At 33.4% G+C, this 18,116-nt stretch overlaps 1 protein-coding gene across 1 annotated transcript in view; it reads right to left on the bottom strand.

Annotated features, from left to right (window-relative positions):
- The window catches only part of ADGB (androglobin), a 134,219-nt gene that overhangs the window by 87,091 nt on the left and 29,012 nt on the right, over positions 1-18,116 (bottom strand). Inside the window, exons 6-9 of the mRNA XM_081045108.1 lie at positions 11,444-11,583; positions 8,939-9,025; positions 6,009-6,256; positions 1,844-1,990 (exon numbers count right to left, since the gene is read on the bottom strand). Coding sequence (XP_080901234.1) covers positions 1,844-1,990; positions 6,009-6,256; positions 8,939-9,025; positions 11,444-11,583 — 622 coding nt within the window. The remainder of the gene's footprint in view (positions 1-1,843; positions 1,991-6,008; positions 6,257-8,938; positions 9,026-11,443; positions 11,584-18,116) is intronic.

The raw sequence follows: 18,116 nt of genomic DNA on the forward strand, positions 1-18,116 counted from the left end.
ACTGTTCAATTTCCTTAATGAACATTAGGATAGAATAAAAAGTTAAAGAATTTGAATTAAAGATAATACCTTACCTTTGCTGGTGAAAAATAGGTAAATGATTCTAAATGTATTTAATAAATGTTAAATCTCAAATGTGCATCTATTTTATAGACTATCTCACTAATTTTACCTTAATTAATAGCACCATTTAATTGCTAAAGAAATCATTTTATTTCACTGTAAAAATGTTATTGCATAAACTTACCAGTCATCAGTCAATGTAACTTAGAATGGTCTACAAATGATTATGTTCAAAGTAGTGATCTTAACATTGAGACATTTCTTAGCTTTCACAGATAAAAATCTTTATCTTGAAGTTAAAGAAGTCCAGGAGTTTTCATGTCATTTCAAGAAGAAAGAAAACATAAATAAATCCTTCCATGAAGAAGGAAAACATAAGTAACTCAGTTTAGAATGTCTAATACTTATAGAATTTACTTCTGAACTTCACTTATTTATGTGCTCCTTAACATCCTGGGTATTATGATATTTGATTCAGTATCCTTTTGTTCTTGAAAGATTCTGGCCAAAATAACAGAATTTATTTTTGTTTATTGCCTTTATCTTTAATTTAAAAGTTTTGTTTTATTTCTTTACAAATTCAAGCACTTTGAATTAATTGTATTAGACATGTATCTTGAAGAATAGTATCTTTAAAGCCACAAAATATAAATCAGATATGAGCCCAGGATCGCTCTAGAATTGATTAAGATATAAAACATGACAAAGTTATAAAAACATATTTTTACATTTAAAAATCAAACTTTGTATGTTTTTCGTGGAGCAGAGCTCTGAACTGAGGAAGTTTTATTCCAAAACCTAAACTATAAACTGCATTCCGTGTCTTGAGATTGACCTTAACTATGAGTTTGGTAGAGAAAAAGGCATTGTCACCTTTATTTTCACAAAGAAAGAAACTTAGAGAAAAGTTTAGTCATTTTTCACAATGATGATAAATTATCGGTAACTTTGGAAATGTTATGTCATCCACTATCAAAAAAGATTGCTTAAAGCATCAATACAGGAAAACGATTTTTAATACAGAATTAAAAATATAATGACTAGTGACTCTTCTCTACCAAATCACCAAACATGTTTCTATAAAAAATAAAAAGCCATACTTATTAAAATGTCCTCACAAAAAACATAATAATTATTTAAAAAGATGATAAAATGAAAAACATAACTAGATAAAGTATAATGCTGGAGGAAAATGCATGTGTTTTCAACCATGAAATAAGTGGTGAGCTGAGAATTATAACCTGCATTCTGGAAGCACCAAGATAGATGACCCAATGTTAGGAATATAAAGTCTTTAAAAAAGATCATATATACAATATATATTATATAATCTTAAAAATATTATATATGTAATATATATAATGTATTCATACAGAGGAGGACATATACTAATATCTAAGGTAATATATACACATATAAATATATTTATGTTTTGTATAATTGTATATTATATAGAATATATGACATAATATATTTACATAGTACAATATATATTTTATAATATACTAATACATAATATACATGTTTGTTAGTATATGTTCTCCATCATATAAGCACTTCTCCTGTGACTATTGTACCATACGAACTTGGACAACCTTGGTTTCTGTCTCATACGTAGGACCTTGCCCTATGTAATATCCATACCCATACAATTATGGGCAACCTTAAGCAAGCTTATCTAGATATGTTGAAACAGGAGATACATGTCTATGTTCCAAAGAGTTCCAATGTTTTAGGAAACAGCTAAAGTAGTTATTATCCTAGGAGATTAAGAGCTTACAGTCTGAAAGAGACTGCAGAGAATATTGTACATCTGATGAGGGTCTTGAACCGTGTAGTGACCATTTAAATTTGTCCTTTTCCTTTTCCTTTTCCTTTTCTCCGTCTTTACTCCTCTTCTTCCCAACGTCTTTGGCATCTGCTTTCTCTAACACATTTAAAAATACAATAGATATCTTTTAAGTGTAAAACCTCAAACTATATTTCTTATTCAGTCATTGTGTTGAAAAAAAGCCAAAATCATAGCATAATTTAAATGTAAAACAATAGCCACAAGTTTCCCCAAACAGTTCTCAGTAAAGTAAAGCAAAACAAATTTTTGAAAATTGATGTGTATTGTGAAAGACCTGCAGCATTTTTTATTATTGACTACACATAATTTTATGTAAAACAGAGATGATCATTTGAATATTATTTATGCATATAAAATTACAGTGTCAGCCGAATTTTCCCATTTTAAAAACAAAACCCAAATAATAGCAAAGCATGTATTTAAAGTTGAGTCCTAAATGGGGAGCCATCTCAGATCTTTATTTGCTGCCTCCATCTCAAGTAAATACAGTTTACTACCTTCAGAATATCTTCTGTTGGAAACTGGATGCCAGACCAACATCTTTTTGCCAGCATGACTTGTGTTGTCAAGCCCTGTACACAGAACTACCTGTACCATTTGAATTTTTACTCATATTTACAGTTCTATGAAACATGTTTTCCTTTACCTTAAAAAAAAAAATCCTCCAAGTTTTTTTTTATTCCCCAATAAAGCTCCTTGAATTTTGAAATAAAATACAGATTTCTGTCATTTCATTCTTTCATCATCTGCTTAATTTATAATTACTATTGTTCAAGTTATTATTTTTTTTAAATTTGCATAAATAAAAACTGTGACATTAACAACTTGTAATGTTCCTTAGCCACTAAGTCAACTTGTCTCATTATCTTAGCTTTTATTATACATTGAACACCTAAGTTAGACACAAAAGTGAACATAACTATAACTTTAAGTGTAGGATGAAACATTTAACTGGGAAAGTAAAGTATAAAAAAACAGGTTTTCAGAATTTTATTTTGTGGATTATCCATAAATATTTTACTTCACTGAATAAATTAATTTTAGGTAGCAATACATCATTTCATATAGAATTTTAAAATAGGACTTTAACAGACTTCAAACTCCTATTCAGAATTTGTAATTTAAAAATAATATAATTTATACTAAAAATTATGAATAGAAAAAAAAAAACACTTTCACATAGAAATTTGGATAGTATGCAAGTGTTTACCAAAATGTGTTTTTGCTAATACCCTAAATAAATGTTTCCTCCTCTGTCATTTCATCCCACCCATCTAGCAAACCTCACTCTAAATAAAGTTAGCAGCTGATTCCTACGGGAGATAACCGTTCCCTAGTTCTGCAAACCTCTGCTACATCTATTTTAAATCACCATGAGAAACTCCATCTTACACCTCCACCTCACTCAGCTCATAGATAGGCTGTTTATAAAGAGAGAAAATAGAAAGTAGCCTTTATCAGAAACGCTCAACTTCTCCCTGTGAAATCCATTCAACCAGCAACATCTACACCAATCTTCTCCCATGTTCTGTCTCCACCTGGTGGAATAGTGACATTGTTGCTCCCTTGGGTTGGTCCAATCTCTCCAACTGGGCTCTCTGGATCTTGCTCTTCCTGACTTCTCAAGAAACATACACTATTGCTGTCATCGCAGCGGGATCTTCTGAAGTATCACTTAAATGTACTAAGTCTCCCTTACTAGATGAAAAATATAAATATCCTGTGTGGGTCCACATATTCCCTGTCAACTTCCACTTTGTAGCTTTTCTGTTCACAAACTTCTAACAGGGTTGTTTGTACATTATTTTACTTTCCACTTACTTCTTAACACTCTCCCATGTGTCTTCCACTCCCATCCTTCACCAGTGCCCAATGTATTCGACAGAGAAATATGAGTTCCCATCATATTTCAACTCACATTATTTGACACAGATTATCTCTCCGATTCTTGAAACACTCTCTTTTTGACTTTAGTAGCACCATGCTCTGCTGATTTTCTTCCTACTTCTCTGGCCATCCTTTAGCCTCCTTGTCAGATCATCATTTTTTACCTAGCCCTCAGATGTTTAGCTTCTTTAAGGCTCAGTCTCAAGCAGCCTAATCTTCTCACTCCATGCTGTCTCCTTGGGAACATCATCCATAATTTAATTTAGCATGCATTTGTCAATGATTCCAAAATGTATATGACCAGCCTGGAACTCCCGACGTGAACATTCCACTTGATTTTCTCAAAAGGCACCTCAAATTCCATTATGTTCAAAATCATTTTGTGATCTCTCCTCATAAAGCCATTCCTTTTTCAGCAGCATCCTCTCAGTTAAAGGCGCCACTTTTTTTACTTTTCAAATATCTCTCAAATTATTCACCTTATCAGCAACTTGACTGTGACTACCCTACTACTCTATTCCTAGCTACCACTGTCTCTACTTGAGCTCATACAGGTGTCTCCAGACTGTTTTTTCTATATCCACTCACCAACCCCCTCCCCCAAGGTCCTCATCCCCACGCTAAGGTCCTTTATCCTCAAAGAACCAGAATATGCTTTTGTAAATGTGATTTAGGTCATGACTGTCCTCTAAGCTCTTCATTAGCTATCAATTGTTCTTATGATAACAATCAATAATCCTAACATGACCTAGATTTTATAGGATCATGTGCCTACTTCTCCAGATTCTTCTCAAGCTACTTTATACCACATGTCCTTTTCTCCAGCTAAACACATCTTCTGTCAGGTCTTCCAAAACAATGTCATTCTTCCTACTGCCTCCCAACATTTTACCTGCTATTTCCTCTACTTAGGATATTCGTCTCTCCACAGTCCCTCATCTTCTTCTAGATACCCCTCTCATCTTTGCAAACACAGCTCGAAGTTTCTTAGGGAATTCATCCGTTATGCCCCAGACTAGGTCACCCATATGAACTCCCACAGTTCACTGTATTTCTATCTAAGGCTCATGTCTCAGTATACAGATACGATTTTTTAAATTAATGTTAGTCCTTCTCACTTGATAATAAGCTCTAGGAGACAACTTTCACATCTGATTTTGTTCACAAAGTTATTAATTTCTGGACCATTTATTAGTATTCTACTCAGTAGTGTATTGGATGGATGGACAGACGTTAATTTGTGATACATGAGAAAGGGCTTCTAGGTTCAAATTAATTTGGGGATATGCTGAATAAAACAAATTTAATCAGGCTACTCCCCCCCTCTTTTTTTTTTTTTTTTTTTTTGCTTTCTTTCATAAACTACTGTGCATTAGGTCATCTCAAAAAGGGTTGTTATATGCAGATATCACTAAAACACTTGATCTTGGTATATTTTTGAGGAACTTTTATAGGAACAATTTTTGTGTAGCATACTGTGGGAAATGCTGGTAAATAAGATCCTGAATAAGGAATAATTGGACAATATTTTATAAAACAAATATTTGAAAGATCATAATAGATGCTATCAAACTATACAAAAAAGCTGAGTATTTTCTAGTATATTTAATTCTCCTTTACTATATGAGCATTATTTGTATGCATAACTATATAAGATATTTTAGAAAATAGAAAATAAAAAATTACTCAAAATATATTACATTTAAAACATATATTTCCCACTTTAAGAAGATAAATAATCCTAAACTTTATAAAATAATTAGACTTTTCTTCTCAAATATGAACTTCCATTTTAAAATAAATGGTCAATAAATCGTACTCTAATCCTATCCATTTCACATTTCCTGAAAAAATAAACAGGACACTTTTTCTCTTTTGCTGTTTTGGTCTATTTCACCCTACATATAACACATAAGAATGATGTATTTGATGGAAATTGGAAACTTGATGTGTCTTCCTAAATTAATACTATATTAATTTAGTATCATCAAAATGTATAACTGCCTTTCGTTTTTAACAAGAGTAAAATACAGAACAATAATTAACATACAGTCAGCACCATTACAAATTCTGCAATCCTAGCAAGGAAGGATCTTAATTATTTCTACAACACTTAATACATGCTAATGACAATAAAGAATCATTAAATTCACCAATGATTGTAAAGCATCCGTATTGAGTAACATTGTGATATAAAATGTCTTACCCTTTGGAACTTTGTCACTTTTCTCAAGTAATTTTAGTGTTGTCACTGAAGTTTCAGATTTGTATTCTTTGCCATCTTTCACTTCTTTGCCATCTTTCACTTCTTTGCCATCCTTCACTTCTTTCCCTGATTCTTTTAATTTGGTATCTATGATTGTTATTTTGCTTTCAGAGCTGGACTCCTCTGACAGCTTAAAATCAGGCAATATTTCTTTTAAGAGCTCCCAAACTTTGTCCATATATCCTGGGCTTTAAGAAGAAGCATCAACATTAATTTCCAAATTAAGCTTTTCCCTCCACATCAACAAATTACTGACAGGAAAAAATCAACTTACTATTTCACAAGACTAATTTCAATAGTGACATCAAGTATTAGTTAAAAACACCATTATGTGTTCATTCATTCAACAAGCTTTGATTGAACGCCTGCTGTGTGCTGGGCTTTGTTGACAGGAAGGGAACAAACAAGGAGTTCTGGTTCAAGATGGAAACATACAAGGATCTTGAACTGACCAATTCCCATGAACACCCTGAATCTACAGCTACATACAGAACAATTTCCTCTGGAAAAAAAAACCCAAACTAGCTGAGCGATTCTTACACATTTGGTGAATGTGAAAAAACCCACATGATACAAGTAGAAGAGGCTGAGAAACAATCTTGCGATAAATCCTGCAACTGCAGGGATCGCACAACTCTGAACTTCCCCTTGAATAGCAAAGGGTTTGAAACTCACATCTAGCACCCCAACATTTAAGACCTTGCCCTGAGAAATGACTCCTCAAAAATATTCAGCTTTGAAAGCTCCCAGATGCATCCACAAGATGCAAAAAGCTAGAGCAAACTCAGAAACAGTTCTTAAAAGGCTCACGTAGAATCACCCACCCCAGGGCCCAGAGCAGAAGCAGCAGACTTTCTGTGAAAGTGGTTTATTTGCTTATCTTACATCACTGGCTTGAGGGGCAGGCTTCTAATTAAACATACAGCTAAAGGCCAACTGCAATCCTCTCCAGAGACCCAGAGGGCAGGCACTATTTTCATGCTCCCTCTTTGCCATGCTTCATCCATTTATGATAAAAACTCTCAACAACGTGAGTATAGAGGGAACATACTTCAACATAATAAAGGACATATATGGAGAAGCCCATAGCTAACATTGTACTCAATGCTGAAAAGCTAAAGCTTCCTCTAAGATAAGCAACAAGACAAGGATGTCCACTCTCACCACTTTTATTCAATATAGTATTGGAAGTCCGAGCCAGAGTGATTAGGGCAACAAAGAGAAATAAAAGGCATCCAAATTTGAACAAAAAAACCACAAGTCTCAACATTTGCAGATGGCCTTATATTATATATGGAAAATTCTAAAAACAACACACACACACACACACACACACACACACATAGAACTAATAAAATAATTCACTAAAGTTGCAAGATATAAAATCAATATACAAAATCTGTTGTGTTTCCATACACTAGTAAACCATCAGAAAGATAAATTAAAAAAAAATCCCATTTACAATGGCATCAAAAAAGAATAAAATATCTAGGAATAAATTTAACCAAAGATGTGAAAGACCTGTACACTGAAACCTATAGGACATTGATAAAAGAAATTGAAAAGACACAAATTAATGGAGAGATATCTCATGCTCATATATTGAAACAATTAATATTGTTAAAATGTCCATACTACCCAAAGCCATTTACAGATTCAGTATAACCCCTATCAAAATTTCAATGGCATTTTTTTTCACAAAAATGGAAAACATAGTCTTAAATTTGCATGGAACTACAAAGACCCCAAATAGCAACAGTAATCTAGAGAAAGAAGAACAAACTGTAGGCATCATGTTTCCTGATTCCAAAATGTATTACAAAGATACAGCAATCAAAATAGTATGGTACTGTTATAAAAACAGACACATGCATAGGTAGAACCAAATAGAGAACCCAGAAATAAACTCACACATATGCAGTCAATTAATTTATGACAAAGGAGCCAAGAATATATAATACAGAAAAGATAGTCTTCTCAGTAAATGGTGTTGGGAAAACTGAACAACCACATACAAAAGAATGAAATTGAACCACTATCTTACACCATACACAAAATCAACTTAAATTGGATCAAAGACTTGAATATAAGACCTAAAACCATAAAACTCTGAGAGAAAACATAGTCAGTAAGCTCTTTGGTATTGGTTTTGGCAATGAGTTTTTAGATTTGACACCAAAAGCAAAGACACCCAAAGCAAAAGTAAACAAGTATTGCAAATGGAAAGTGTTATTCTTAGTCAAATACTGGGATGCCAAGTAAATGGGGTAAGAGAAGTGACCACTGGGCTTGACAACGTTAAGATCTTTGTTGACCTTCAGAAGAAACATTTCACTGATGTGGTGGAGAATGCAATATGTAGATGATATGTTATCAAATCATACACTTTTACTAATCAATGTTACCCCAATAAATTTAATAAAAATTTTAAAAAATAAAATTCTTCAAATTTTTATTATTATTAAAATAGTCTCCTTAAAATTATGAAAATTTGTGAACACTTTAATTTTCATGTATGATTCCAGCAAGAGACAATTCACAGATTTTAGTTAACTAATTTTCTAGTTGTGAATTATTCTGATCTCCTCCTTTGTTACCATCCTCTCATAGACTTCTGATTATTTCATGTCTCTGGTATCTTTACTGACTACTGTGCAGGGAAAATTAACGAAAAATATATAAGGAAACAGAATTCATCCTGAAATTCTCAAGGAATTTTATATAATGCTATAAAATGTTATTTGCCCAAATGTTTTGTAAAATGTAAAATTTTTTGAAATTTTCTTAAAAACTAAAAATGTGTTAGTTAAAGAAACCTTACTGGGGAAGAAAGGAAAAACATCTATGAGTAACTTAATGGTCAAACTTACTGGAGAGAAATGACTTCTGGTAACCATCCCGTGAGTGCGTGAATAACTGTGAACTCTCCCAGTTCTCTCCTCTCTGCTTCACGGATGCTAACAAAGCAAATGCACAATAGCACAGTTAATAAAATTTGAAAACACAGAGAGGTATATTAGACATAAGAATATCTAATAAATAGTGATAGAATAATAAATGTAGGGGTCATATTGGTTACACATTACAGCACAAGAAAATACTATTCCAACAGTCAGATGACTTGTTTTGTTAAAGGACTTAAGTAGATCCAATGATAAAATGCCATGTCCATTTACAAAGTATACTTATAAGCTTTGATTTAAAAATATGTAATTTTTTTAAAAAGATATAAATTAATGTTATATACATATTCATATGTTATGTATTTTAAATATGTAAATGTGTATAATACATACATGTTATATGTCCAATATATTATCATATTGGTCTTTTAAAATTGGAAGTGTCCTTTAGCTTTCTGATTTCAGTTATTATTCTAAAATGCCTAGGAGGCCATGTCAGTCTCATACATGGCAGGTCAAGGTCAAGATGGGCATCAGACATCCTTCATTAAATCCTTAGATAATTTCAGAGAAACTAGAAATATCTGTTTTATCCTGTACAAATGAGTGGATCTACCACCATAACAAAGTAAAAAACAATATGATTGGCCAAATATCACTGTTCTCATTGTAGGTCTTTTTTTTTTTTTTCTGAAGTGATCATTCTATTTATATTAACATATAAATGCCATATCCCTATTCTGCCCAGGAGTCATAGTTTCAGTCCACCATACGCCAAAGGTGGTGACAGATGAATTTGTGTGTCTACATATGTCAAAGATAACAAGTATCTATTGACATAATTCACAATCTAGTCTAAACTCTTTTGTGGATAATCATACTTAAGAAGTGACTATACAAACCTCATAGCAATAATCCTTTTTCCTTTGCATATCTCAGTGATATTGAAACAACTACTAAATGTTAAGTTTTAATGTAGAAAGCTAAAACTCATGACAAATAAAGTCTGAGAAAAACATATAGACAAATATAAATTGTGCCATGTAGTGCAGGTCTCCCCTAGAAAGCCTAGGAAATGTTTTACATGTAGTCTGATCCTTTATTTTTAAGCTGAGTTTATTTACTTATTTTTTTAAAAAATAATAATTCTATTACTCAAGTTGCTATAAAATTCTATTGAACTATAGCTTTAAGAAAGACAAAATACCACTCCAATTATTCAGGTCATACATTTAATGCTTCACTGCCCTTGCAGCTCTAATTTTCAGAACTTCAAGTGAAGACCGACAATTAGGAACATTGTTTTCTTTCAAAATAAACACACATAGCTGTCATCAATGTGAATACTTGGTAGTATTCAGCAACCTAAAAAGATCTGGGTTGAGTTTTTAAAACATCATCAAAATTAAGGGCTGCAAGCTGGGTGAAACAAATTCCCAACAGAAAACTGAGGGTTAGTAAAAGAAAAGAGAGACACAGAGGATGGCAGTAGGAGTGGCTGTTTTGTCGTGTAGTGCTGGGAGAGAAAAAGAAAGCTGAGCCTAAAGAAAATCCACAAAAAGGAGACCTGGTTTCTGAAGGACAGTTCTGTGTTTACAGAAGGGGAGGGGGCTGAGCTTTGAGCAAAGGGCTGATGTGGTCTGTGAAAGCATATGGGTGTGTGCTGTTGAATAGTGAGATGCTAGGCACAGAGCAAGGCCGTGGAGGGGGTGTCAAATTCAAGCTGGTGCAGAGTAGGTGAGCATTCTCCCACCAAGGAAAGACATCAACCAAGTGGCCATGCATTGGCAACTTCAGCATCTAAGATTTTTTGCATTGCTAGGGCCAGGATGGAATGAGCACAGGTTTCTGTGAGTGGAAGCTAAGGGAATAAACACAGTAGGCTCTCATCTATGTTGCTGCACAAGTCATGAAAGAATGTAAGACATAAGTAGATGTCACAAGAACATTGAAGAAATGTGAATAGTTCTCATCATGAATATATTAAAAAGGACCAATGTTACCAAAAGCATGAGGAGCACATTGACATCCTTCAGAACAGTTCAGAGTTTTCAAGATTAGTGTTGTGGTTACAGAACCTAAACCTTTAACTAGATTCCAGTATATATTATTCAGAATTTAGATAAACCAGTATGTTCCCCTACAAAACAACTTCTCTCTATTAGGCTGAAACATTATTTTCTATGATTGATTTTCCATTCATAGTCAGAGAACATTGTGTACAGAAGTTTTTTTTGAGTATTTTTACTGGGGGGAATTTTATTTTATTGCTGGCTAACTCAATATTTCAAATTAGTGGCTTTGGCATATTCATTTTTATAAAACGAAGTTTACATTGTTTTGAAAGAATGCTTTTTAAAATTGATGTTTTAAAACATAAAGCTATGTAATATTGACGTGGTAGAGTTGTTATTACTGTGGTTTGCCTTTTTGTTTTCATACAAATGAGTGATAATTCCACATTCTACATACTCAATATTTGCCAGCTTAATGATAGCTTTACACAAAAGCATTGGCCAGAGTTCAAATTCACAAGTTGTAGCTGGAAGCAATAGATTGTTATCTTCATCAAAAGGCAGAAAATCATCAATTGTTATCTTTCTCCAGCAACCCTAAAAATGAAAACAAAGAACAATGATTTATATTATTTTCTCTCATATGTTATTGGACACTGTTGACATTACTGTTTACTGTTCTATAATTTTAACTTCTTACATCTAAAGACTGACATATTGGTTTTCAATACTACTTTGGCGGAGAATTTTAGCTTATTATTTTATTTAATGTCATTATGGCACATCCAAATGAGGACATACATGACCATCTTTATGTATGAGGTCTTGTAAGCACATTCTTGGGTGCCCCATCTTACATAATGCAGTAAGTTAAAGTGTTTCAAATAGCAGAACCAAAACATTACACAACCATGGATAAATTTGGGCATAATTAAATAATTTAATATAGTCATAATGAAAATTCTGCAAATATAAACTAATTATCATTTATCCTGATAGGCTTAGTGATCTTATGCTTCCAATGACCATGTTACTCCTACTCCTAATTAACTATCTAGTTTTTTAACTTTAATAGTTTATTTAATAAAATAATTATGTTAACCTATATGCATCTTACTTCATAATTAAAAGCTTGCGTTAACATTAATGATTGAGAGCTCAAAGATTTTTTCAACTTCAGTTTTACATGTGAAATATTATTATAAATTCATTCCTTTGCCCAAGAAATATTTTCAGCAGTGATACAAGCATCGTGAATCCAAAGACTGACATAACACAGGGCCTATACCACTGAATTTTTATAGTTCAATGAAGGAGGAAATATATGTAAACAATATAAAATACAGTATGTCCCAAGTGCTCTAGGACTAGAAAAGAATGTGTAACTAATTCTTCTGATGTCTTCACGTGAAGGTGGCACTTGTACTGAAGAGTCAAGGAACAGGATATTTTCCCCAGGTAGAGAAGAGCAATAGGGTGAAAAATGGTTTCTTGGTGTGACATTTGTAACTCTGAACTCACATTGCCTTATTTAGTGGTTATGTCTTATATTTTTCTTTCCTAATAGATGATAAATCAAAATGGAATCCTAAGAAATGTTCGAGAAACTCATAGGAGGACAGGAAAAGGGAAACGCATACAATAAAATGACAGACTTAAATCCTAATTATATCAAATATAAATTACACACACATTAAAACACAAGAGTAACTTAAATATACTTATCAAAATAAGAATTTGCATATATTTTGATAGAAAGATTCATAATACATGCAGAAATCCTAGAAAAAAATAGTAATGCAAATGGGCAAAAATATATAGACAAAGATGCTATTTTACAGCATTGTTTGTACTGGTACAACACTGGTCATAACCTAAACATCAACATGAAATTAGCAAAACATGCATTGACATTCTTATATTCAGTCAATGGAGTGCAAGGTAGATCAATATATATTAGCCAAAAAAATGTACAGGGTTAGGAAAAAATACTTATACTACATGATCTTATTGTTACTTGTAGGTTTATATATATTTATAAGAAAAAAGTTTAGGAGGATTTACAGAAATTATTTACCATGATGGTCTAACTAGGTAGAATCAGTGAACTTTCATTTTCTACTTGGAACATTTTAATAATGTTTGAATTTGTTTTACTAATACCAAGTATAATGTTAATAACAATGAAAAAAGAACAAGAATGTTTATATTTTGGAAAAAAGTAATTGAATGTTAGAAAAATTTGTCATGGCATATGTCTTGAAAAGACTGTTTCTCAAGTTTAAAGAACCACAAAAATGTGATTGGTGGGGGGGAGTTTCTTTCACATGCTGGACAGCAGGTTCTGCCCAGAGATTGATTCAGGGGCTTTAGGTTGGAGGGTGGGAGACAGCATGGATGGTGCTGATGCTGGTGGTTTTCTGTACCTCACAGTTTCCGAAACTGAATTCTACAATAATCTTGTACCTTAAAAGTATAAGGATTAATCAGAAACAAAAATTAATGCATTTTTTTATATCAATGGATTGATGGCAACTAGGGAAAATGTATGTGTATTTTCTCTGTTTGTTCAGAGACAAATGAAAGTGTCGGGACAGAGAAAGGCTGCCAAGTGCAATGCATATTTCAAGTGGAGAGCAATAACTTAATTGCTTCTTTCAAGGAGCCAAAAGAATGCTGACATTGGAAAGTACCTGATGAGACTGAATTTGGCCCAGTAGCAGTATTAATCACTGCAGGTTAAATAAGAGAGAAAACTGTTTTGTTTTATAATGCTGTTATTTTTTCTTTCTTTTTTTTAATTAAAGTTTATTGGAGTGACAATTGTTAATAAAGTTACATAGATTTCAGCTGTACAATTCTGTATTACATCATCTATAAGGAGTTCTTTTATGAGAAAAAGGATAAGCTGGTGTGAAACCATACTTTACATGTCAGGTAGAGAGGCTCTGAGAGATTGATTTGCCTTGAAGAACTGATTAAGGTAAATGCTTCATGGGACAATAGGAAAAAGGGAGAAGAATATAAGTCATAAGGCAGAGAAGGAAAATTGATTATTTAATAAGAAGAAGGTAAGAAAGCATCAATAAATTGAAGATAAAAATAAAGTGAGCAGGAGACTCAAGGGATACAAGATGTGACGAGGGAGGAAAATCAATGTAGGGTAGAAGATGTGTATTATATTATACTTATATAATATAATACATAATCATATATTAAGTATATTACATTATAGTTTTATATTGTAATAACATAAAAGCATATATTCAGTATATACTGAATCAAGTAATAGAAAGTAACAAAGCATATTTTTATTGGCATAGTTCTTAAATATTTGCTATGAAAAGCAAAGGATAGACATGTAAATACTGAATTAGAATTGAAAGAGAAAAAAATCAAAAATTAAATTGTGTATGTCTAGAAAAGGACAAAAATAGAAAAAAGGAACAATATAGTTTATCTCATCAGAAAGAATGTACTAATTCTTTACTACACCTAATATATAACATATATATAACATATATATAATATATATATGGACACAGATGTTGACTCAGCCCTACCACCTGGAAATTATGTAGGAAGAGGTAGAACTTTCTGCCTCTAGCTCTGAGAGTACATATTTCTACCAACCAGAAAACCAGGCAGCCTTCTCTCTATCACATGGGTACAGTCTCTGAGACAGCCAAGTTCTTGTTTTCTGCCCTTGAAAAACTGCATCTATCTATTATTATTGCTAACAGGATTATTCTATATCCTTTCAAGGACTGTAATTCCAATTTTAAAGAAAGGACCAAAGTGGAGGTGGACTAGTGGAAGAGTATCGTAATCTGGCTTGTGTATTTACCGTACGTAAAGAACTGTAGATTGGATCAATATATGGATATAAGAAATACATGTTGAAGCAAAGCCCTGGTTAGAGAAAGCATCTAGAGGATACTAGCATCTAGAGGATACTAGTTTACATATAATACTGAATAAACTAAGTGATGGAGTGCTGCATGCTCCATGTCCATTGCTTTGGAGAAGAATGAAGCAAGAACAAGAGAGGGAGTGCCAGGGTTTCAGACAGGGTAGAGGGTAAAGGCCTCAGAATGAGTGTCTTTAACACTAAAACCAGAAGATACTCAGGCATTGGCTATTGTGTTCTAAAACAAAAGTTTATTACCCAAATATTCCATATGTAACCAAATAAACATTCATATAACAATCACATATATAGAAAACAGATCTCAATATTCAAAGTTACCTAAATTATAAAACATATATATTCTAAATGAGTAAAATTCTGAAATGCAAAAATCCATCTAAATGAAAGATGAATCAAAATAAAATACTCAAGAGAGGGAAGCTGTGGTAGGAAAAAAAAAACAATGATGAGGACGAACCCCTTGTATATACAGAATAATATACAGAATAAAGAATAAATAATTATAAATAAGTGTTCAAAGATCAATGCCAGTAAAAATCTTTATTCAAAAAATGTATGTGTCAAGAAAACATTGAAACAAAAGTACTAGGTTGATTTTGTTCTAAATATCAAAACAAACTATGAATTTATAATAATTAAAGCTATATCATAGTTGAAAAGAATAAAAAACAGTAGAAGAAAACAGTGTCCAGAAACAAACACAAATCCATATTGGAATTTAGTGTATGATAAAAATAGTTTTTAAAATCAGTGAGTAAAAGGTAGAACATTCAATATATAATGCTGGGGCAACTAGCTGAGATTCTGGAATAACAAAACAAACCAGTTCTTTATTTCTCATAGTAGGTAAAACAAATTAAATGCCCAAACATGAAAGAAAGAGAGAGAGAGAGAGAGAGAGAGAGAGAGAGAGAGAGAGAGAGAGAGAGAGACAGACAGAGAGGGAGGGAGGGAGGGAGGGAGGGAGGGAGGGAGGGAGGAAGGAAGGAAGGAAGGAAGGAAGGAAGGAAGGAAGGAAGGAAGGAAGGAAGGAAGGAAGGAAGAAAGAAAGAAAAAGAAAAGAAAGGGAAACAATACCAGATAAAATTAAGGGGAAATTTTTTTTTTATATTTTTGAGATAGTGATATCTTACTTTAAATAACAAAAAAGCCCTAGACTCTGTAAAGAAAAACAGTGACATAATTGACTACATAAAATTGCAAGTCTCACTTGGGTGGAAGACGCAAAGTTAAAGGATAAAGTTTAAAAGTGCTTCATTTATATCCACATATATTATCTATGATATATAAAAGAATATTTATAATCCCATAACAAGAGTTTAATAACCTGTTATATAAGTAGGCAAATCTAGGCAATTAAAGATGTACATAAGGCATACGCAGATTTAATGGGATACTAGAGGACCAAGCCCCAACACCGGGCAGCAACTATGTTTGGGCAAAGGAACCACAGTAAGGCCATATTGCAGGAGCAGCCAGGCAGAGCATTGTCAGCAATCACTGTACATCCTCTCCATCTTCACATTCTCTCTCAAAAACCACTGTTGGGTGAGGGAGCACCTGGTAAGCTGTTCATGTACTTGCCCCAAGCTCTACCAAGGGTCAGGAAGAGAAAGGATGTGTTTTTTGGCTTGTATAGTAGGAGGTAGCAGTGGGGGAAAAGGAAGGGAGGGAAGGAAGAAAGGAGGAAAGAAAGAGAGAGAGAGAGAGAGAGAGAGAGAGAGAGAGAGAGAGAGAGAGAGAGAGAAGAGGGAGGGAGGGAGGGAGGAAAGAAGGAAGGAAAGAAAAAAGAAAGGGAGGAAGAGAGAAAGAGAGGGAAGGAAACTATTATAATAGTATTGAGAATGTACTATTTCTCAGGACCTTTGTGAGTTTCTTTAACATTACTACACTTTATCTTCACCTGTATTTGTCCATGACATGTTTTTTATTATCTTGAGAAATGTGGTCCCTTTGCCTTTGTGTGCAAGGGACCCTAAAGCCCTCACATTGCCCAAGAATTCACCAAGAAATGCTGAGGGCCAGCAAAGCTTTCTCTGTCTAGTGAACAAGACTATGGCCATGCACTCCAGCAAGTTGCGTACAAAATAATCCATATGGAGCCAGTTGTGTCCCAGTGCTCAATAGTCTAACAGCATTCCCCACAAGTGATTTCTTAGATGAAACTAATGAGGAAACGGAAGTCACTGCACATGAGGTTCAGTCTTTCTGACTGTCACCTGCCTGGCCCTCTTCCCTCAAGAGCTACATTATCTAAAGAGACAGATTAAATGATCACATCAGAGTGAGATTTCCAAATTGGACTAAATACATTTTTTTTTAAATTTCTGAATGTGAGGGATCAATACAATGAAAGATAAATAAGTCACATTTTCTTTGCAAAATGGGATATAGTGTTGATAAATGTTGCCCGCTATCTGGAAGGAAATTTGAAAAGAAGGATATAAGGAAACAGAAAGAGAGGGGATGGGGTAGGGGAGAGAAACTTGACAGGGTTCTTTCAATGTTCTGATGCAGCACTGACATTCTTAATAATTTTGAACTCCATCCCACCTCAAGTTTAGGCAAATTTGCAGATGTGGGGGCCCAGTACACAGGCATTTGTCCTCTTCACTCTTCCCGTGTTTACCTTCTTTCTATAATCCCTCACTCTATTCACCTTACATCTACTTTCTTAACGCTATATCCTCCCTGTCACTGCTCTGCACACATTTAAAGCTGTAAAGTCTAGTCAGTCAAATCTGCCTCCTGATTGATAAATAAAGAAGATAAAGGGATTTAGGAAGTTATTTTCTAACAACATTTTGACTTTCAAAGTGTACTGTTTTGCGTGAATATTATAAATAAATACATGAATAAATAAATAGCCAGCCCCAAATCCTATTTTGGATATCTGAGGCTAAGATTACCTTCTTTACCTTCACCTTCCCACTGTAATGAGCCTTTTATTTCCTAAGCATGGGTTTTTAAAATTCCCCATCTCAGGACAATAGATGGCTTAGGCTCATCAAGGAAAAAGTCATGTTCTTAGACATACAGAATGGAACGGTTAACTTTTCATACTTTTTCCACTCCCTCAAATGTTCAAGAACATTCGTTCTCAGGTACTTGACCTGTCACACAAGACCCCACTCTCAGAAGCACCCCATGCTTGGTTTCAAGTATCGCTATCACTGTCTTGAAAATCCTAATAATTTTT

The sequence above is a fragment of the Rhinolophus hipposideros genome (genome assembly GCF_964194185.1).
Source record: "Rhinolophus hipposideros genome assembly, chromosome: 3".
Lineage (NCBI taxonomy): Eukaryota > Metazoa > Chordata > Mammalia > Chiroptera > Rhinolophidae > Rhinolophus > Rhinolophus hipposideros.